Source organism: Antennarius striatus, chromosome 12 (assembly GCF_040054535.1).
Source record: "Antennarius striatus isolate MH-2024 chromosome 12, ASM4005453v1, whole genome shotgun sequence".
In the NCBI taxonomy this organism is placed as follows: Eukaryota; Metazoa; Chordata; class Actinopteri; order Lophiiformes; family Antennariidae; genus Antennarius; species Antennarius striatus.
The window spans coordinates 12427359-12449654 of NC_090787.1; the positions used below are offsets into that span (position 1 = coordinate 12427359).

Here is a 22296-nt window from a genome sequence, read left to right on the forward strand (position 1 = left end):
AACAGAGTAGATACTATACAGACATCCCCAAGTATGATTTTACTTTTCCCTTTTTTAGTTAGTTTTCTTTTCTGTGTTTGTGTCTGTGTGCGTAAGCGCACACGTTTATGTAGTTGAAGAGAACACACCTGCTGTAAGCCACACATGGAGAGCACCAGTAGCTGACACACACCCTGCCTCTTCAGTCACTTTACATGCATCTTCCCTACCTGCACAAATGACCATTTTAATTCCCATAATAGATCCGGTGACAGCTGTTACACAGTCATTATATTTAGTCAGTCCGACCAGTGAAAACATGTAAATCCTACTCGCACATAATATTCACACAGGCTAGTGGACTGTGTGAATGGATAAAAGAAAAATGTGTTCTTTCTAACCTCCACCATCAACTACCTTCATAAAAGAAATATAATAATACAATTACAGTATATAATTTCATAGCACAATGACAAAATTCTATTAATTAAACTGAAGGAAAACAAGTGTGTTGCGGAAATGGTTTCTGCTGTTTGAGTCTTTGAACAGCCATCATCTTAGTCAGCCGCCTCCGTACACCACGCATGTTTCAATCAGAGAAATAAATGTCATCTCTGAACAGAGTACAGGCAGATATTGCATTTCCTTAGAAAGCATATTGGCTGTTGCAAATTAGTTGTGCGCAGACATTTCCCAGAGACGGGGTTCAATATTAGTGTTTAAAGGTTTCATTTTCTCCATCTTCAGTTGTTGCCATGATCCATTGATCAGCAGGATCATTTCTAGATATCGTCAATGATGACGTGCCTTGCACTGATCCACCCACATGCATTTTCAGGTTTGGAAGGGTGGGAGAAGGGGCGCAGTTTTTGTTTTCTGGAAAGTTATTTAGCTCTTGTTTGCCTCTGTCATTTATTATCTGTCCTACACAGTGAGTTCTCAATGCAGAAATCATTTACCGGAAGTTCTACTTTTTACTGTTTGTGCAATATTAATCAAACAGTTGTCAGAAAGCAGCTTTAGAAGCTCGTCTGACTTCCATTGTTTCATTGAAGCTGCTGGGAAGTCCAGGTGTCCAAACCAACAACCCCCCACCCTTCCCCCAGGTCAGAGGTTATGTTGTGAGAACACACAAAAGAGAACTCGGCTCCTTCACCTGAATCGTCTTCCAGCAGCTGTTGCGGTTATTGCTTTGTCTTCAAATAGCCACTCAGATCAAAAGGCCAAGCCTCACAGCACAGCCATTAGCTCCATAATACCAGAGAGATGCACACACACATTCAGACACACACACACACACACACACACACACACACACACACACACACACACACACACAACACACAATGCTGTCTGCCTGAACTGGGTATTACATCGGCCCCCTTATCTTGACTTTGCTTTGGCGATCTGAGCTTCATTCTTAATCATGACTTTATTTCGATCGACTTTCAGAGCCTGTTTCTCATCCACAGGACAACTGTGTATACTTCAAGGTAATTGTTGTACAGAGGGATTTTATTTGTATAAAGAGTTGCTCATTTAGGATATAATCGATGAGGTTTCAGGGGCATCACTTATAGTCCCCATCGGTTGCAATAAGATATTGTTTAAGCAATAACACCATAGAATGTAGTTGATCCACTTTTTGTAATAATTTCTGTGCTTTTCCACTGCTGTGCTTCACTTCATAATACGTGCAATAATGCATTCATAATACGTTTATCGTACATTGCCTTTTTTAACTGATTGTATTTATGTAGGTTTCTTTTTTTCCTTATGACTGACAGTTGTGTTACACCAGTGTGGAGATTTCTCTCTGCCTAGAGTGTTCTGGTATTTATACACAGCGATGTGTTGGATGATGCAGGGTTCATTCAGAACTTGGCCAGAACAGGCCAATTCAGAAGCTAATTGTCTTAGATTTGATATCCCTGTGAGAAGCTAGATCCAGATGTGTTCATCGAAAATACTGCATTGTCACCATCAAAATGTTAACACTAAAATTCAGATTAGCTAATTCCATTGAGAGAGAAGGTGAATGTGGTAATCTTTTAAACAAACCAACATATAGTCAAAAGCTGCACATGAGTTCTTTATCTTTCACCCTGATTTTTTTATATGTCATTAATATCAGCTATACAGAATAGCCAGATTAGTCCAACTAATATTGCAAAATTGTACTGTCCTGTAACATCACCAGATTTCAATGATCATTATGATCAGTTTATATACCACGTCTTTGGTCCTCAGTCATGTACTGGAAGTAGATTGGCTAAGACAGAACAAAAGTTTAAAACTGGTGAACTTTCATACTTTTGTCAAAAAACATTGGTTTGAGAAAGTTAATCTTTTTCCTACTTACACAAAGACTTAGATAGCATCAATACACATAGACCAGTTACCAAGTGTTGGTGTCAATTGCTCTGAGCTATTGTGTTTTTTTGTTTTAGAACAGCGGATGAGGTCAAGAACATCTGATCAAATGAAAAATGAGAAACCAGATCCGATTTTAGCTGTCAACGATATGCAATAACCTCCAGTAAGTGACGGAGTTAGTGAGGAACACTCCCTAAACCTCAAAAAGCACAAACCAAGCTTCTTCTCTGACATTTACTTGATGCAGCACCGACAACTTTCTAGTTCAAACCCCAACAATTGAAAGTGTTAGGAGGAAAAGCATCTTTTCAGGATGAGGTGCTAACGTTCTCCTTTACCACACTTCGTAAAGTCAATGACATTCTGCCCTGCGGATTAAGGATAAAGGATGGTAATGGAGTTGGCAATCACTTTGGGAGTAAACCAACAAAAGATTAATTTAATCCTTATGTATTTGATAAAAGGTATGAAGATGAGGCCCGTGTATCTCTTCACTGTAAAGGATGTAATGAAAGTGAAAACACCAACCCAAGACTCATGATGCCATGAATCTGTTGAGTCTCTTTGTTTATTATTGCTATATGAATTCTATGGCTCAATAAAACAGTCAATACTGCAAATGTTTGATTTTAAAGGCACTGACATAACTTACTTTTACCGACGGCAGGAGACAAAGAAGGAGTTGCGAAGACTGAGCAAACTGAGCAAACTCCAATAAAGAAGGTGATGTTGATTTATAGGCAAGCCTGTTGAGTATCTGTAGATAATGACATGTTCTGCAGATGTCCATTTAGTTCTCAGTTCACTTCCTTTATTGAGCAACTGCTTCAGAAGTTGTTAGACATTCTAAAGAGCTTCATATTTTCTCTGTATTGAACGCCTCCCCTCTTTCTTTGTGCTCTCTGGAGCTTAGCTCTGCTTAGACTACCGGCTCTGATATCACACCAGTGTTTACATTTCAGAGACGGGCCCAAGCAGCTGAAAGCAAATGAGACTGATCTCCAACATAACTCGTTAGGAGGTGGTAATTTACTGACTGTACAGGGAGCAGGTTGTGGAGGTGAAAGAACTGGAGAAGTTGTTCAGTAGGCATGAGAATTTTTGCTTTAGTGGTCCTATTTCAGAACAATAATTGTTTCCAAAACTGTCCCATGAGAACTGCAAACACTGTTGCATACTTTCAAGAGCCAAGCATCTCTTACTTCCCATTTTGTCTCACTATTTAATCAGACTAAAGGTTAAAAATGTACAGCTATGGATTTAAAGTGTCTGTAAAGGAATGGTTGTACAAAAGTAAATTAAATCTATGGAAGAGATGCTGCCTGGCAGACACACATCTGTCCGTTTAGCTTTTAGTGAGACGTGGGCTTAAATCTGGCTCCTGGGCTGTATAATAGCTTATTATTGTCTCCATTGGTTTGATGAGGATGGTGGGGGATTTCCTTGGAAATGAGGTTACGAGATTCGCCTAGAGTTCTCAGTATACATACAAACCGTGCGTTCATAATGCAGTTTTTTTTTCCGGTGACATTTTGTATCGGCTCCCTCTCTTTGCAGGAGATTTTTGCTCACAAGCATAAGTCTCCTTCAAGTTGGCTGGTCCTCTGTAGGAGTCGGCCTGTGCTTTAGTTTAAGCCCAGCAGCAAGAGGCAACTAATTAAAAGAACATGCTACATGCTGGCTAATCCTTGACAGATGGAGCATCAAACGCTGCCTAGATTTTGCATGATTATCAGTTGTATTATCCAAAAGTAGATTTAAATAGAGTGAAATGTTGACAGCATTTCAAATGACCAAACACATGCCACATGGATCGGTTTCTTTATTTTATTTTTTTTTCCAATTCAAGCTAGTATTGCCCAAAGGATATCCTCCCTAGATGAGATTTGATGTAAAGCCAGAGCTGTGCCTCACTTTTAAAGGGGAACACCGTGTGGCTGTGCTTTACTCTTTACTTGTTTCTGTTTAGCCCATCCACACACAGCAAGTTATTAAAAGCTCGAGTTGTTGAACGTGACAGCTGACCTAACTTGAAGTTTGCATGCCAGTTGTCTCAATGTCTGTGTTTGTGTGCGGGTATATCCGTAGGGGTGCTTTGGAACCTGTCGTCATGTGATGCCGTCAAGATGACAATCATTCGTGACGCCTTAACAAGTCTGACCAACACTGTGATCATCCCTCACTCTGGATGGAGCACCACCACCTTTGATGACGACCATAAGCTGAAGTTCCACTCCTCACTGGTGCTAAGGAACACCACGGGCTGCCTGAGGTATACCACCTGATGAACACTGCACTCTAGTGCCCCGTGGTGGACGACTGGCGCCATTACATCAATCACAGGAGGAGCCTGTGTTTGACATAGCCGCTTGTGTTGTTTAGGCAAATATATTGTTGAAGGGACAAACCACAATTGTTTTCAAAATATTCTGTCTTAATAACATTGTTAATACCTAAACTATGAATAAAAAACTGTCAACTGTCAATTATGTAATATTCTCAGCTTCCCTCCTGGGAATTCTTCCAGTAAAGATGTGATGCAGGACTCTTTCAGCCTTAAAGTGGTGACAGCTAGTATTACTGAGTGTGTTATTGTGTGTCCTTGTTTCATCAGTAAAAACAAATTCACATTTCATACATTATAAATGACATACATCATGTGGGTGGCAAAACCCACACTATTTTTTGAAGTGGGACATACAAACCTTCAAAACCACCTTTTTCTGTGTTCATTTTTTTTGTCAGCAAGACAGAATAAAAGATGTAATTAAAGTGTGTTTGCATGTGTGTGTGTGTGTGTGTGTGTGTGTGTGTGTTTGTTTCAAAGGAACTTGAGCTCAGCAGGTGAGGAGGCCAGAAAACAGTTGCGTAGTTGTGAGGGCCTGGTCGACTCATTCCTCTACGTCATCAAAGCCTGCGTTAACACTTCTGACTTCGACAGCAAGGTATACACACACAGAGAACACACACACATACACACACCCCTGAGGAATGTGCTACCACATTGTAACAGACTCTGGAAGTGAATCCAGCTGAATCCTGTTTGAATCATTTATTTCCTGTGTCTGAATGACTCTTTTAGCCTGCAGCAGCATTTATTTTATGTCATTTGCCACCCAAACCAGTATATATTCTTCATGGCAGCACTAGAAATTAATTCATATTTTTCAAACATGCATTTGCACTGTAAAAGACATGTAACAGTTACGTAGCTTGTTGGTGACGCAAAGCTGTCCTGTCAAGCATTAGATATACTGACATCAAATTTGTACATCATTTTGACAAAATTGAATCAAATAATTTGCCTAGATTTTCTTTCTAAGTGATGGGACATTGCGTTGCATAACTTGATTTATGCAACTTGATTGTCTGCTGCACACAATTTGTATGTCATGCTTATTTAAACGCTATTGGTATAAACCCATGTCTCATTTCTGCTTGCAGATTGTTGAGAACTGTATTTGCACACTAAGGAACTTATCATATCGGCTAGAGCTGGAGATGTCGCCATCCAGACTGATAGGCGGACAGGAGCTGGATGGTTTACTGGGAAGCGAGTCACCCAGTAAAGAGGTGGATTCCAGCTGCTGGAGCAGGAAGAAAAAGAAGAAAAAAAAGAGCTTTCAGGAAGATACAGTGAGTGTGGGGCAATTTAAATAGATGTTTAGGTCAGTATTCAAATCAACAAGTTTACACTGTTGTGATTTATATCTATATTTAGACATTTTTTTCTATTTAAATGTCATCATTTGTTCTGTATTTTCTATTTTTTGACATGAAAGTCACAACCAGACTTAACCCTGTGTTTGTTCAGTGGGACGGTGTCGGACCCATCCCTGGTTTCTCCAAGTCTCCCAAGGGAGCAGAGATGTTGTGGCACCCTTCTGTGGTTAAGCCTTACTTGACACTGCTGGCTGAGAGCTCAAATCCTGCCACTCTGGAAGGGGCCGCAGGGTCCCTGCAGAACCTGTCAGCTGGCAACTGGAAGGTACATTAGTACTGTTTGCACAATCCAATACACACTTTCTTACTTGTTGTACACACACTAGAAACCGGGATGCTTTGGACACAGATCATCCATCCAGCTGGTCAAGAAAAATTTACTTGACCTGTGTGCCGGAGCTGACATCAGTTTTCCATATGGAATAAACTTTTATCTGTGTGGCATCAAGGCCATATGAAGGTTGAATGCCTTTTTTTTATGTGTTTGTACAGTTTGCAGCATACATTCGTGCTGCAGTGCGTAAGGAGAAGGGGCTGCCTATCCTAGTGGAGCTGCTGCGGATGGATAACGACAGAGTGGTGTGTTCTGTTGCCACCGCTCTGAGGAACATGGCACTCGACGTCCGGAACAAGGAGCTCATAGGTGCGAAGTCAATGTCTGCAGATGAGTTTAATAAAATGATGCATATATATATATATATATGCATCCTTTTTATATGCCAGTGCCATATATATGTGTGTGTGTGTGTGTGTGTGTGTGTGTGTGTGTGTGTGTGTGTGTGTGTGTGTGTGTGTGTGTGTGTGTGTGTGTGTGTGTGTGTGTGTGTGTGTATATATATATATATATATATATATATATATATATATATATATATATATATATATATAAAATACTGTTCATGCTGTATACTGTCTGTCTGTTCTGGAACTATTTTAATTACCAGTTGTTGTAGTTTTCTTTGAATCTCACTCCAACAATGTTTGTTCCGCAAAGCTGTCCCATTTAATGAACTACACAATTTTTTTATGTGCTGTCACAATGGTTTTAATGAGAAGTTACAGTTTCAGCAATGCAGGGGTGACAACCGTAGGCAGAGCGTAGGAGGAGTTGCAGGGGTTGTTTAAGGTGTGCGTGTGTGTGTGCTCAGTATTTTCAGTTGTGCTGCTCTGCACCGCTGCAGGGAAACAATCCCATTTTAACACCTGGATGTAAAAACAGTCCCAAGATACTTGTGACGATGATGACGCAAAGTCATGTAGGAGAACTGGCCACTTGACTTCAGTCTCGTGCTGAATTGAAATTGTTTAACAATATAAAAAAAGAAAATGTAGTTTAGATCTCTGAACCTATGGAGGATTCCCCTCCTTCTGTGTCTCAATTCCGCACAATCCTGCAGAACGTTGTGTCAGAATTAGTTCACTGCATGGCTCATTTTGCCTCCTCCCTCTCAGGGAAGTATGCAATGAGGGACCTGGTCAATCGCCTCCCTGGGGGAAACACAAACCTGCTGTCAGATGACACCGTGGCGGCCATTTGTTGCACCTTGCACGAGGTCACCAGCAAAAACATGGAGAACGCCAAAGCCCTGGCCGACACTGGCGGCATCGAGAAGCTGGTTAACATCACCAAGGGCAGAGGAGACAGGTGTGTTACAGCAGCATGTGTTTGGACACTTTTAGTGAAGCCGCAGAGTACAGGGTAATCATTTAACATGTGCACATGCTCAAACGTGATGATAAACATTAGTCATATGTAGTTGGTGGCTTGGAACATGCCTTTAACGTAGCCACAGGGAAGGTGGATATGAGCGCGCGTAGGTTTCAAGTCCCTGCGGAATGATGGAGCAGAGTTGTAACTATATCTAGCCTGCTATATGCTCACTAATGTCCCACTTTAAAATGCACTGAGGTGCATTCTCCTTCAATCACACTGTCCTCTAATATTCACTGTCCAATTTAAAATGAGCCCATGATTCAGGATGCTCCAAATGATACGTTATTCCATCTATTTCCCAGGTACTCTATGAAGGTGGTGAAAGCTGCGGCTCAAGTGCTCAACACACTGTGGCAGTACCGGGATCTGCGTACCATCTATAAGAAGGTGAGAGCATTCAGTCTGGCAGCAGTGGTCATCAACTTGAATGGTTACATGTGGATGAATTTGGATTTTAACTGTTATTAAAGACATTTCTTTCACAAATATCAAAGGGTTAGAAGTTAAATAAAGCCAGATGGTTTCTTTTTTTATAATATGCATAATGTTGCCTCAGCAACCACAAAGCACTTTTCCTAAGATGCCACACAAGACTTTTACCTCTTTCAACACTGATCTACTGCTTTTCCCTTTGTTTTTTCTAATAGGATGGATGGAACCAAAACCATTTCCTCACTCCTGTGTCAACACTGGAAAGAGACCGGTTCAAGTCCCAGCCTACCTTGCCCACCAGCACTGTTCAGACATCCCCAGTCAACCATCCTGGTAGGCTCTAGTTCACCACAGACTGTCTGATGAAAATAGATACCAAATATAGACAAATCTCTGGAAAAAAAAGATGTTGTTTACCCCTTCACAGCTGCCAGTGCCATGTCATCTCCTGCCATGCTGGGAGCCAGAGAGCATAGAGACACCATCAGAGATTATCAGAGAGCTCAGTCAACTATGCAATTTTATAATTACCATGGGGACAACAGCATTCATAAGAAGCAGTATACAGGTATGTCACCCAGGTTTAAATCTAGCATATCAATAATCTTTCACCTCCCATTCAAACAGTTTCTTCTGTCTGCACCAGACATCACATCACAGGAAACTCTACAGTGCTCTCTATGCGGGCCAATATCTGTTTTATCCCTCATAACGCTCCAAGCAGATTCCATGCCCAGTTTCATCTCCCTGCCAAGACAGTTCTCTTATCATTTCTACCAAAGCCTCCCGGCTTTGAGGCAGTCAGTCTCTTTCTGAGTGCCTCAGAGCTATTTTTGTGCTTTGGATGGTTTTGCAAAGCAAACGGGTGAGCCAGTGGTGGACGCTCTGCAATGATGCCATTGTTAGCAAGCAGGACCAACTCACAGCCTGCAGACAGAGACTATGAGTGGGCATGCAGACAGGAGTCCTTGCCAGTCTACCAGCATACAGTGGTCAGAGTAAACAAATGAGCCTCCACAGTCCACACATCACACAGCAAAGAATTTGTGTTTCAGGATTCCACCAGTTGGATGACGGGCCAACAAAAACACCCATCCCATGGCCTCTGTAAAAAACAGCAGCGAACTCAATTACCCTGTATTATTTCTCTCCCTGGTCCAGCGTCACACTGAGCCTGCTCTCTTAAAACAGGCATTTGCCTGACAGGGGTGTTCTAATCTGAGGTGAAAGGTATTTGCAAGTCCAACTAAACAGTCTCTTTTGACATTTTCCAGGGTCTGGACAGCCTTCTCCATATTACTACTCATCACCCACAAGAGACGAACCTAGAAGAACACAGGTGATTATTATTATCACGCTGCTTAAATGTTCGCTTCTACCTTGTATGTCTGTGTGGCATTGCAGTAGTGGCATGAAATAGGGGGTGACCAACTTTTCCAGCCCACTTGACTAATAAGGCTAGAATGACATATTCTACTGTGGATGAACAGCGATGCCCCGAATGCCCCAGCTCATTAGCTCTTGTCTAAGCCAGAGTGAATGTGACTGCTGGGATTAGGATGGTCTGGCTGCATCTCAGGCTCCTGTCACTGCATTCATGGGTGACCAGTTTGATAATGGGCACTGTGAAGAGGAGGAGGAGGAGATGGGGAGACAGGGAGAGAGTTTTCTGGTGGACTTCATCACTTTTAGATTTCTGGCATTTCGTTTGAAGCAGTGTTTTGTTGCATCAGTGTTCAAAGACTAGTTGGCTGGAAAGTGATTGCTGCTGCTTAGTTACCTCAAAACTGTCTCTTTGCCAAAAATCATCAAATTACCACATCTTTGTACGATTACAAGTTCTTAAAACCTTTAAGCACAGTACTTGAGTATCTGTAGTAAGTTACTTACAGACTGGTAACATTTCAGCAGGAAGGAGTTCACCACACGTGTCTTTTCGTTGCAGCCTATGTATTATACAGATGATCCAGGCCGGAGGAACTACGATACTTACAGAATGTACTTCAAACATCCACACAGCTACGATGACCAGTATTTGGAGGAGGTCATCACCTATCCACCCACGATGGACTACAGCTCCCAGCCTCACGGACTGAAGTCCACCACCAACTACGTGGACTTTTACGCTAGCACACGGAGGCCTTCGTACCGGGCGGAGCAATACCCTGGCTCTCCTGACTCATGGGTCTAGGTCTGGGCTCGCTCTTGCTCGAGAGGCTCCATCCTAAATCTTCCTGGGGGTGTCTTCATTCCTCAGGAGAGGCAGGGAGCTGGGGAACTTATTCATGAACTTTGGCTCTTTTTTTTTTAGTGTGTGTGTTTATTGTAAAGTGAAAGTGTGTGTATGGAGAGGACTTCATGTGAGCGATGGCAGATGGAAGACGGAATGTGTGCCAAAGAAGGAAATACAGGAATGTTTTTTATTTTTATTTTAATAGAGAATAAGAAGTGGAATCATGCTGGGGATCTGCTGAGGGAAGATACCAGACATGAGGAGACGTACGTCCTGCTCTGTCTAGATGTTAGCTTTAATTTCTTTGAGAAACTCTTGATAGCATGATGAAAGGTGCGAGTCATGTGAGCGAGGGTATGAGGTATGAGTTAAGATGGGGAATCATGTATGTGCAAAGCCAAAAGTGGATCATGAACTCATTTGTGTAAAAAAAAAAAAGTAAACTAATGATGTTAGTGTACAGAGGGATCAAATTATATCTGTACTTAATGTTGAAGCTGTGTATTACCATGGAGTCTTGTACATTTCTTTAATTTTATTGTAAATACAGAAAAAGAACAACATTGTTCCTAGTTTACATTCATCAGCACTAGTTCAGAAACAAACTTGTGCCATGTTAAAATCTCTATAGATATATAAATATATGAAGAAGTATGTGGACAGAGATGGCATCATAATACAACACGAATAATAAAAGGTCAGTTTTGTTTTTTACACGCGTGTCATTGCATTTTTTTCAGGTACAGCTGAAAATCGTATTTATGCTCTGCTACCGTTCTGTGAAAAAGAAATGAGTGTGAACATTGAGATCAAGAGGAGAAATGAAAGACTTCTCTCTTCTGAGTTGTTTTCTCTGCTCCCGCGGGACAACATGTTTAGTTTAATTGCATTTACCCGAAAACAGTTTGAACCAGCAGAGCCGTGTTCAGTTCAGCTGCACCGAAGGCACAGCACTAGATCATTACTAATCGACCCCCTTCTTACACTTGGATAATCAATTTTGTCCCTTGATCAAGGAAGAATATTATTTCAAAGATGAAGGCACATTTTATTTTAAATCAAAACAAGTTACGCTTTGAATTTTGAACAAACCTCAGTCCCAGAAATCGATCAGTGTATTTTCTTTACAATTAGCTGCTTTGAGTTATTGTTTGTCAGTAGAACCTCCTACTAATGTATCCCCAGCTCCCAAACATTACCGCTGCCTGCTTTGCCAAATTAAACGCATTAATGTTTGTTATATATGTATAAAAGCCAAGTAAAAAACAATGGGAGCATTTAACAGTGTGCCACATGGCAGGACAAGTCATAACAGATCTGTTATTAATTCAGATCTGTATACATTTTTATTTATGGAAAAACAGAAGGAAGAGGCGTAGTAATAGGACGCTGTTGCAATGCAAAATTTAATGTAACCACATAATGTAACAGCAGTGTAAAAACAAACTCCATTTTTATACTTCTAAATGAGCTGGCTGAGTTCCAGTATTGGCTTCCTTAAATGTGTGGCTGAGAGACATGGTACAATTGGAGCTTTGCAGAGAAAGCAATACCATGAAAGAAGTCCAGAACCATAGACCAACAAAAAAAGTCCCCCATGAGAATATTCCAAAATTTCAGTTATTGTGAAAGAAGATGTCGAGTACCAACACAATCCAAAGCACCAACACAGACAGAAAGTTAATGTTGTAAAAACTGAATGAACTCTAAATCTTATTTATCCAATTCAGTTTTGTGTGCGTTTGACTGGTGTTTGTCCAGAGAAAAGACACAGTTCACTCAAGGGGGGCAGAAAACACCAGTTTGTAGCTTTTAACACATATTTAAAGTTGTTTACATCGCTGACTTCAGTTCTCCAATGTTTTCCTTAAATGCTTCAAAAGTGTCTGAATGCCTAGCTACAGACACGCCCCAGGATGGCTACCAACCACTCATTTTATGACAGACAGCTTTTCAATTTGCTCAAAGGCTGCAATCACCTATATTGTTGTCGAGTACGAGTCTGATGACTTCTTGAGAAAAGGAAAGTCCAAGAGTTGATTTGATTGGGTGAACTCTTCACTGTTTGGTTCACTGTCTCATTTGCACAATTCCTATCAGGAAGGCCGAAAAATTCCAACAAACAAGACCTGAATCAAAAAGTGGATTGTCTTTATATTTACATAAATCTACTTCATGGATAAAGTGAAAACATTAAAAACTCAGTTTGAATTTTCAGGTTAAGTTAAAAGGGAGCTTGGTTGGAGTTTCTGATGCTCCCTGAGCCATCAGTCTTCAAATGAACATCACTACAATCAGAAATGCATTTCCTGTTGTCATGATGTGTGGACTTAATTTAAAATGAGGGCTTCCCAGCTCCCCTCTGATGGTACAATATTAATATTTCAACTAAATGCCACTAAAAAGTTAATACTGCTTTTTTCTTTGAATGTCTTCACATTGCTCAAAATATAGCCCACAGAATCCATTCTCTCCATGACACAGAGGTAAGCTCTCAACATTTTGGATTAAAGATTTTATCGCCCATTTCTGGTCGAGAACCATGGCCTCAGAGGTGCTGATCCCCATACCCCCTCCTGGACCGTAACTTTGTCATGATGGAGGGGCTTGCGTACTCCAGTGAACCCGAGAGTAATGCCGGAGGGGGTTTATACCCCTGGCAGTTTCAACCAAACCGGACAGGTCAAGGGTGAGGAGGCAGACTAATCAGTCCCTGGTCACTGAGGTTGGGGGCCAGGCGTGGGGGTAACTTCCCCATTCAGTAAAAAAGAGGTAGTTGTAGAAACAATGTCAAACAAAACCCAAATCACACACCTGGTAGAAGAAGGTGCCCCGGCAGAGGGGACCATGACGCATCTCATCCTAGCAGGAGCATGAAGCCCCTGACAACATAGTTCCTGTAATCATTCTGGGAGTCAAACTCCCCCACCACGATATGGTGGCAGCTCTACTAAACCGTATAAGATAATCATGCCTTTTGATACAGAGATATTCAATTAATTTAACTTTTTTAGAAGACTGAAGGCACTCATCTTGTCCAAAACATATCTTGTGAACTTTCTTCATATTTGCACAGGTAGTTATAAAATGCAGCTGCTTTTGATGTGTTTTATTTTTTTTGCAAATATTTTCTTCCATGGAAAGATGATTTAAAGCTGAAGGGTGGTCCTCTTTTCACCGACATTTTCCCTGTCGTACTGATTTTAAACTGCACTGATCCAACACACAAGATTTGGCATCGATCTTATTAAAAACCATGTTTGATGAAGACCAGACGCTTCAAGCTTTTCAAAATAAAAGCTTTTTAATATCAATTAGAATTCCTCTCCATGAATTCACACTTTGTTATAAATTGTCTTGATTTTTTTAATTATTTTTTTTAATATGACACACAGTTCAATCGTCTCAGTTTCACTTCTAAGTCAAGAACAACAGCAGTGAAGAGCCCGACGGGCGTCTTTCTGGCTGCGGGCTTCCTGTAGCTGCATATGACGTCATCGCAGCTTGCGTATAAAAACAACAAAGTGGGTGTTGTGAAGAGTTTGCTTCTCTCTTTGCCTTTATTTCCACTGAAAGTTTCAGAATGGTGCAGCAACTCACCAAATCGGGAGGAAAGGACGGTCCTGTGCTGAAAGCTGGCCACCCCCCAGCAGGTAAAGTCATCTTCACACATTTTTTTGATTTTTTTTTTTTTTAAAGAATGCAGGGAGCCAAAGCTTTGTTTGTCACAGCTCAACCCAGACACGCACAGACAGAACACCCCACGATGATCCACGAAGTGTCCCTGCAGCTTTTTTTAAACGGTTATGATGCACACTTTTTTTTTCTTTTTTTTTTTATTACTGTCATGTCATTTCGTGCGTGGACTTGTTGACCGAGGCTCACACTGAGCATCGGTCGCGTTTTCTCCATCAGGCCTCACGATGAAGAAACATTGTGTTCCCGACGGTCACGTCCACTGAACGCAAGCAAATTCACGTCATGCAAACATGTTGACTACTGTTTTCATCATCCTGATTATATTCCTGTTTTGTATCCTCAATAACGATGACGTCTCTCAGATTTTTTGACCAACAAATTTTAAATGTATGGTTTTTTTGCACGTACAGTATAGTTCAACAGTTACTTTTTATTTACAGTGAATTGCCTTCTTGTCCGGTTCGTACTTTCAAATATAAAAAAAAACAAAAACCTGTTTTTTTCCCCACGTGATCTTTTAAAAAACAACAACAACAACAACAAAAACCCCTCATCTCAGTCTGTCTGAAGTTTAGGCGTGACTTCTATAATAAATTCTATTTTAATTATATTCAGAAGGGTAACTTGAGGTTTCAAAAGTTTCGAACAGCAAATCTTTAATAATTAAAAAATGAAATATATATATATAATATAATATATATATAATATAATATATATATATATATATTATAATACATATAATTTTTTTGGGTAACACAAATATTTTTGTCAGTTTCAGCCCAGACTCCTGCAGGATGTCAACTCGTTTTTTAACATGTACCTGTTTGTCAGAGCACTGACCTGCTACAAACTCCCGACTATCTGTATTATTTAACACCAACACAACATTACAGAAGCCTCCATAATTGGGGATTCTTAAAAATCTAAATTGTTCTGTTTTTGAATCCAGCTACTGGACTTTGTTAGGTGGAGGATTTTATTTTTCAAGTGAAGGTCTGTCTCCTCAGTGCTTGCCTGTGCTGCTTCATCCATCTGATGTGCTCTCTTCTTTGAATCTGTAGTGAAAGCTGGTGGTAAGCGGGTGTCCAAGAAAAATTTAGAGGAAGGCGCCACCCATGGGACCCCAGAGAAGGAGACCAAAAAGTCTGAGAGACTGAGGTAAACCGAGAGTCTGCGGCTACCAAATATAAGAACTGTGTTTGTAGTAAAAACAATTAAATGGATATTGTTTCAAATCATAACACTATAGAATATCCATCATATCTTTGATCATATACATTAATATTTGCTGTAAATTTAATGTGAAGCTTTTGTTTAAAATCTGTGAATTTGCAGTAGGTCCCTGGCCACGTCCAACAGGATGCAACAAGTTGGTATTCTTCTGGGAGGAACACTCGACAAGGTAAACACAAACATTCCCTCTGCATTCAAGTTCATTCCTACTGAGGAAACCGGATTAGTTATGGTGCCTCTCAGGAGTGAGTGTTTTGTAGTTATTAACCTCCTGCCTGGTGTATTTGCAGCTGACTCATGACTTTCCAGAAACTCCGGTGAGTGTGCGGCATAGCAAGGTGCGACCTGCGATTGAAAAACCCCACTCTGTCAAGACCTTTTTCATCCAGCAGCCAAGAAAGTTTTGAACATGTGTTTAAGTATGGCCCTGAGGGAATAGTGTTAAGTCAACTGTGAAAGACTAACATTAAGAATCAGACAGATGAAGGAACTCACAGGTTGTTAAGTGTTGACGGAAAGAAAGCATTTCGACAAGCTCTATATGTAATAGAAGATTAGCTTTTCCAGGCTGTTCTCATTTATGAGAATACTGAGAATTGGCATTTAATGAGTGTTTGAAAGAGAAATGTTGTAGCTGTACTTAGCAGCAGATGGAAAACAGATTGCATTTTGTATGTTTATTGTAATAGTGGGGGTTGCAAAACTGCGCTTTTTGACAGTTTTTCCCAAAGTATTCACAGTGTATCATATGACACTTATCGGAATAATAAAATAAATTGCATAATAATGCTTGATTTGCAGATCTCCTGATTCGTTGTGATATGTTGTAGTTTACAGAATGACCGTTAGATGGCAGCATTTAACTTCACAACGTGTAGACTCAAAAAGTGACATTTACAAAAGTTCTGTTCTCACTGGTGCAAACTCTTACTTTAGAAGCATGCATTCCCCTTCACTTGCATATCTGTTCCTTGCTACAAGAGGTTCATTTTACTACACAAATACCATTTGAGGTTACAGAAGAAGACCCTCCATGTTGTAAATGGAACCATTTTGCTTCAAGTTAGTCTTTGTATTATCCAGTGTGTCCAGAAATTCCTCCTGCCTCTACAAGACAACGATTAGGTAAACAAGCTGTTTTCTACTTACTGTTATTTAGCTGTTCAGACCAAGGCAACCTCAATTGAATGAGTCGGAGAAAGTGCAATAATATCACTTGTGTAAAGCAAAGCTGCACATTATTTCATAAAAATAAAACTTCAATATACTTTCTTCACTGAGGCGGTTGTGAAGATATGTGATTCCTTATTTTCTTTGTTTTTTTTTTTCTGGAATGAGTTGTGAAAGGAGAGTGCTGTTCATCAAACACAGACCAGGCTCTCCCTGTAGTTTCGGTAGGGAATGAAGAGTTTGATGGCCAAATGGGTTTTAAACAATTTGCTGGTCTCTACTTCACATTCCTGAAGCCTGCTTGTGTTTCAGGTTTCTATCTTACCATGTTTGTGCTGAGGACTGAACGCTGCTAATAATAACACAACTGACTTATTGACCCTGTCATAGCAGAAAAAAGCACTAATAACATCAATGATTGTTCTGTGCTGTAGAAATGCCCCAGTAAGTCATGATAGTGTGACAGTGAGCCAGCAGGCAGAGTACCAGGACCGTGAGACTGATGCAGCTAAATGGAACGCAGCCATCATTTTAATTATTTATACTTGTATTTCCTATTGAGACAAGTTAAGATGTCTTCTGAATACTGTAATCCATTTGTCAGATGATGATGTACCGCCTATAAACAATTTTATGTTTAATTTGCACACCAACATAATGCCAGTTTTAAAATGTATTGGTTGGAGAAAACACCACTCATTGGTGCTTTAAAACTAAATCAGAAGCACAATTGCACCAACAAACTTTTATAACAGATTATTTTCCCCTTATTTTTTTAAACAACTGAAAACAAAATTTGCTGTGATTCCAATTATATTTAGTTAAAAATCAAAGATATTTCAAACCTTGGTTTTTTTATAAATAAGATGTGCATGTGTTATATTTTCAAATTATTAGGGATCTAAGTTACCTGACTGATGGGAGGAACTGACTTTGACTCATTGTAACCTGTGGACACCCTCACACTGCAGAATGCTTCTCAATAAACCCTTTCATGTGCCTAATATACAACAGAATCTCCACTCACAATGTTGAACATGTGGGTATAATTTCACCCATTTCTTGTGTAACATGTCTGTGTTTGTTAATTGGCCTTTTTGTTTGCATCAGAAGAGTTCACAAACAATATCTGTTCGTCTGTACCCCAAGAAAGTGTGCAACGCCTCGTCAACACAACGTGTCGACCTCATATTCTCCATAATAAACCATGCTGTTCACACATGCCTTTGATACCATCTGCATGTGAAGTCCAGAGCCCTCTTTAGCTCTGTTTGAGGATCTGAGCAGTTGGTGGTCTTCTGACTTGCAGACATGGTGCATTTCCTTGCCAGTATCTGCCCATCCCCAGCCATCTGAGGAGCCTCGCTGACCCTGTGACGCCCACCACACTGCTGTGAAAACACACAGAACACCACCTCACACAGAGGAATGGGATGACTGAGATGTGGTTTAAAGCCCCAGAAAGGGTGTTGACAACATTTCACTTTTAGGTATGCCAATTCACTGTATAATAATCAAGATGATCACATTGCGCTACAACTTTACAAATTAGAGAACTGTATTAGTGACCAAATATTATGCTTGAAGAAAGTATAAATTATCATCTCTATCAGAATTAGCTGTGCAAGAATCCAGCAGTTTATGCATTATTGACTCCTTTGAAGCTTTTACTTTACTTGATTGGAAATTCATCGGTCTTATCACACTCTGTAATGATGTTTATGATCAAGTAGACTCCAATTCAATGGTAAGCTACTGAATGGCATCCTGCTTTTATGAATCCCCCATACAAATGTAAATTAACTAGGGTAAATTTACATAAAGGCCTTGACACATGTTTCAAATCAGCTTCTTGTAATGTACATCATCAAACTGCAGGTCACAGTTTACTTCTGCAGACTGCTAATTGAGGGACAACAACTATTATTAAAAAATAGAATCAAAATGCTTGTAATATGACTCAGGGAGTGGTAGAAACCATGTACTGTACAAGATAAGTTATTTGCTTTATGTAATAATACTAAATTTTTTCATTCAAACCAATATTTGTATACAAAATGCAAAAAAGATACATGGGCATGAAGTGTTTGAATGTTAAGTAGTTTGTTTTTTTGGCAGACTTTATTAAATCTGATGTAAAGCAATATTTCATTGTTGCAGTCAGTCCAGGTGATGTAATGTTACTTTAAATGGCCTTGGATGATTAGTGCAGCGATGTTATTGTGTTTTACGAGGAAATAATTTAAGAACTAAAATTAATTTCTGAGATAAAAGTTTGCGTGTAATATAACACACACTTGACCTGAAATAAGAGAGTAGCTACCAACTGTTTCACTTATTGTTAGATTAATTAGTTGCTTCATGACACAAATAGCTATTTAATTCAGGATCACACAAATACAAACAGAAAAAAGAAAACTAAAGTCACTAACAGAAAAAAAAATGATGTTGTTTGAAGTGATTTAAAGTGATTTTTGCACTCAGATATTACCTTCAGTGTTTTTAGACAGAGTCAAGTCATTTTTCCAACTAAATTCTAATGTCATTTTTATAACTTATTTCCTGCTGAGTTCAGTGCAGATTTCTGGGTCAAAGAAATAAAGAATGTCATGTAGTAGTACTCCTTGAGAGAATTTTTACACACTCATTTTTGTTTACTGTTTTTTTTCTGTTTGTTAAATGAAAATTTGCTTGAATCACAAAGCTCGTCTAAGTGATGGACTTTAATTGAAGAGGGTTTTTCAGTATTTCCAAAACCGAGTCGCCTCCATTTACCCGCCTGCATCTCACAGTTGTCCCAAATACACGTTCGTCTCATCGCCCGCATCCTGACACGTCCATGAGGCATGTGTGGAGGAGGGAGGGGTGGAGGAGGGGGGGTGGAGGAGGGAGGGGTGGAGGAGGAGGAGGGGGGGGGTGAACCTCGGGTCCCTGCCCCGTCTCAAACGTGCCTCCCTCGCAGATGACCTCATGCGGGGAAGAGGAGGAGGAGGAGCGCCAGAGTCCCGGAGCGGAGCCCACCTTAGTTGATGAAGTTGGGGCTGAGTTGTTGTGGAGATACGCTGGAGTACCGGGGAAACTCTTTCCGTACTTTAACATCCATGACACTAAACAGGTAGGACCGTGGGAAAGTGTTTCCGGTGAGGAGTGGAGGAGTTAGACCGGAGGCGGTGTTCACGGGACGGGCAAAGAGTTTGAGTCGCCGCAGCGGCGGCGGCGGCGGCGGCGGCTCGTAGGGAGGAATGTCGGGACATGCCCGCCGAGTCAGCCCGTCAACAGCACCGGAATGACAGGAGCTGGGTTCTGTTTAAAGTTAAATGAAGTTATTTATCGTCTTTGTGTGTTTTTATCCTGTTAAAGTTACTTTAATTGTTACCGTTACTTTAGTCCGCTAGCTAATAGCCGTTAGCTTCAGGCTCATTAAACTACAGGTGAGGCTGTGAAGTGGAGCTGACGGCTCACAGAGTAATGTCTACAAGTACTGTTTGATCGGTTATTTCATATCGAACTGATTAAATAATTGTCAAAATAGTTTTTAAAAACAGTCTCTGACGCTGTTAATTAACATTTAGTTGATTCAGGCACGCACGTCTGAGTTAATATCACTGGTGTAACAATAAAACCAGCTTTTATGAGTTTCACCAATTAATGTCAGAGTTATTTGGTTCATACTTTGAATCTGTGATCTATTATAAATCCTTGATCTATTATGAAATATTTAAAAGCGTCTGAGTAAATCTGAACGTCTGAAAGTTGTGCTGTGTTTATAACAGACATGACTGTTTCACAAACTAATCAGTCGATCAGTTGAAATGATTAAAATCAATCCAGAGATGATATAATAAATAATAATAATAATAATGTTCTGCTTAAGTTGTGCCTTTATAGAAAAGCCTGTGCTGAGTGTGGTTTATTTTATTAACATCCAAAAGCGTTTGAAGATGCTGAACTTACTGCAGAGGAACATCCTGCTCACCGGGCTGCAGATGTTTCACTAAGGTTTTCTTTTAAGTGTGTGGTCTCGTTTGATGCTAATGTTAGTCTGTATTTTGTGATTGGATGCTGTGGCTTTGAAACCATAACCCAACCCAGATATAGTATGCGTAGGGCTACAGAACTATAATCTTGTCAGCCCACATACTGAAGACTGAATAATGTTGAATCAAGTTTGACCATTGGTTGTGTCACTTTTGCCGGGTTCAGCATATTTGCAATGGAGGAATCATCTAGTAAGTTAGTGAGATACTTTGAAAATCCTAGCCCTGCTTTCCCCTTGGGAGAAAATCTTGTAAATGTCAGGAAGGTGCTTTGATCAGAGTGAATAAATGATGTCATTGGTTCAAGGTGATCTCTGAGCAAGTGTTATGAAGATGTTATAACTTCATAATCTCTTGGTGTTCTACCTTGACAGAGTCTTCTGCAACATTTACTGATCTATGTCGAGTTATTCTCTTAGGCCCCGTCCACACGATAACGTATTTTTTTAAAAACGGAACTTTTTAAAAACGCATCGAAAACGATTCCGTCCACACGACAGCGTTTTAAAAAAAATCTCCGTCCACACGTAAACGCAGCAGTGCGTTTTCGAAGACTGCTATAAGCATGCCAAACCATGTAGTGGCAGTATTGAGTCAAATTTTGTCCAATAGGAATCCTCCGTTGTTTTGTTGTCACAACACACGGGCCCATAAACATGACGTCACCGCAGTTTTTGTCGCAGGCAAGACGTCAGCGTTTTTAAAAAGTCGAGGATACGCCGTCCACACGTCAACGCAGACCCAGCGTTTTTTTAAAAATCCACCTCGGCCAGCATTTTTAAAAAGTTGCGTGTTCGTTCCAGATATCTGCGTTGTCGTGTGGACGGAAGGCGTAAACGCGACAAAAAAGTTGCGTTTTTAAAATATCCGTTATCGTGTGGACGGGGCCTTAGGCTGCCTTCAAGGGCAAGTCCACCGTGGACAGAGATCATTTTTCATTCTACACTAAGCAGGTGGATCAGGCTCTGCACTGATAATCATTCTGATAGCCATTTAACCTAGAGATAGTGCCTATTAAATTCCCTACATAATTTCAAGCAATTTAATGCTGATTATGGAACCAATACAGTAAATTTGCACGCCTCTATTCAAAGGCAAGAGCAAGCCTGATTGTCTACACACTGTAGGGTTATGATTTGTTCTCACTGCAGACCACTCATCTCGCTGGAAGTGCCACACGGGTTCTTGCCTCCCAGTCTCTCCAGAGCCTGGTTCCCATGGTCCCCAGCCAGTTGGCCGCTAACAGATGCTGGCATCAAAGTCACATTTTTTTACATCTGAAGAGGGAAGGTTGTTGGAGCCAGTGACCTGACCGATTGCATTCTCAATAGCTTGTCATTGATAACGATGATTTTGTCATTTTCAAAGGGGCTTCTCATTGCAGACGCATTTCCAAAAGAAAGAGTTCATTTTTAGTTTTTAGTTGGTTCCATTACCTCCGCAGGCAGTATGCTGTTGAACCACAGTTGTTAACGAATGGCTACTTTATGTTGTGTTGGAGGCTTTTGTGGATTTCTAAATCTGAAAATCTTTGTATACTGAAGACTAATCTCCAGTGTGCTGTCTTGGAACACTGTTACCGTTTACGAATATGTTACATTTCAAGTAAACTCTGGTGCATTTTACTGTTTGGTTTTGGTCTCTGGCCTGGTATTAAAGCTGCCATTCAAAATTCAGACAGTCGGGCCTGTGCAACACAA

At 40.4% G+C, this 22296-nt stretch overlaps 3 protein-coding genes across 8 annotated transcripts in view; all 3 read left to right on the forward strand.

Moving 5' to 3' along the window:
- Nucleotides 1-11171, forward strand: part of LOC137604788 (plakophilin-4-like) — a 64212-nt gene extending 53041 nt beyond the window's left edge. For all 5 annotated transcript variants that reach the window (XM_068328839.1, XM_068328841.1, XM_068328840.1 and 2 more), the window contains 11 exons: nt 4444-4627; nt 5183-5300; nt 5800-5991; nt 6170-6343; nt 6571-6721; nt 7531-7723; nt 8095-8179; nt 8440-8557; nt 8652-8792; nt 9499-9563; nt 10170-11171. In XM_068328839.1, coding sequence (XP_068184940.1) covers nt 4444-4627; nt 5183-5300; nt 5800-5991; nt 6170-6343; nt 6571-6721; nt 7531-7723; nt 8095-8179; nt 8440-8557; nt 8652-8792; nt 9499-9563; nt 10170-10415 — 1667 coding nt within the window. In that variant the 3' untranslated portion in view covers nt 10416-11171. The remainder of the gene's footprint in view (nt 1-4443; nt 4628-5182; nt 5301-5799; nt 5992-6169; nt 6344-6570; nt 6722-7530; nt 7724-8094; nt 8180-8439; nt 8558-8651; nt 8793-9498; nt 9564-10169) is intronic.
- Nucleotides 11172-13949: 2778 nt separating this feature from the next.
- On the forward strand, nt 13950-16176 carry dap1b (death associated protein 1b). Its single transcript, XM_068329497.1, has 4 exons — nt 13950-14110; nt 15218-15314; nt 15492-15558; nt 15680-16176. The coding sequence occupies exons 1-4, from the start codon at nt 14041-14043 to the stop codon at nt 15794-15796; spliced, it is 351 nt and encodes a 116-aa protein (XP_068185598.1). The 5' UTR covers nt 13950-14040; the 3' UTR covers nt 15797-16176.
- A 3366-nt stretch (nt 16177-19542) lies between these two features.
- Nucleotides 19543-22296, forward strand: part of tanc1b (tetratricopeptide repeat, ankyrin repeat and coiled-coil containing 1b) — a 100801-nt gene continuing 98047 nt past the window's right edge. For both annotated transcript variants that reach the window (XM_068328437.1, XM_068328439.1), the window contains exon 1: nt 19543-19674. The gene's annotated coding sequence lies outside the window, so the exon portion shown is untranslated. The remainder of the gene's footprint in view (nt 19675-22296) is intronic.

What these genes read in the sequence shown, in the direction of transcription:
- dap1b (XM_068329497.1), top strand. Translation starts at nt 14,041, where the DNA reads ATGGTGCAGCAACTCACCAAATCGGGAGGAAAGGACGGTCCTGTGCTG. An exon ending in AGCTGGCCACCCCCCAGCAG is followed by an intron (nt 14,111 to 15,217) that starts GTAAAGTCATCT and finishes TTGAATCTGTAG; the next exon opens with TGAAAGCTGGTGGTAAGCGG. An exon ending in AAAAAGTCTGAGAGACTGAG is followed by an intron (nt 15,315 to 15,491) that starts GTAAACCGAGAG and finishes GTGAATTTGCAG; the next exon opens with TAGGTCCCTGGCCACGTCCA.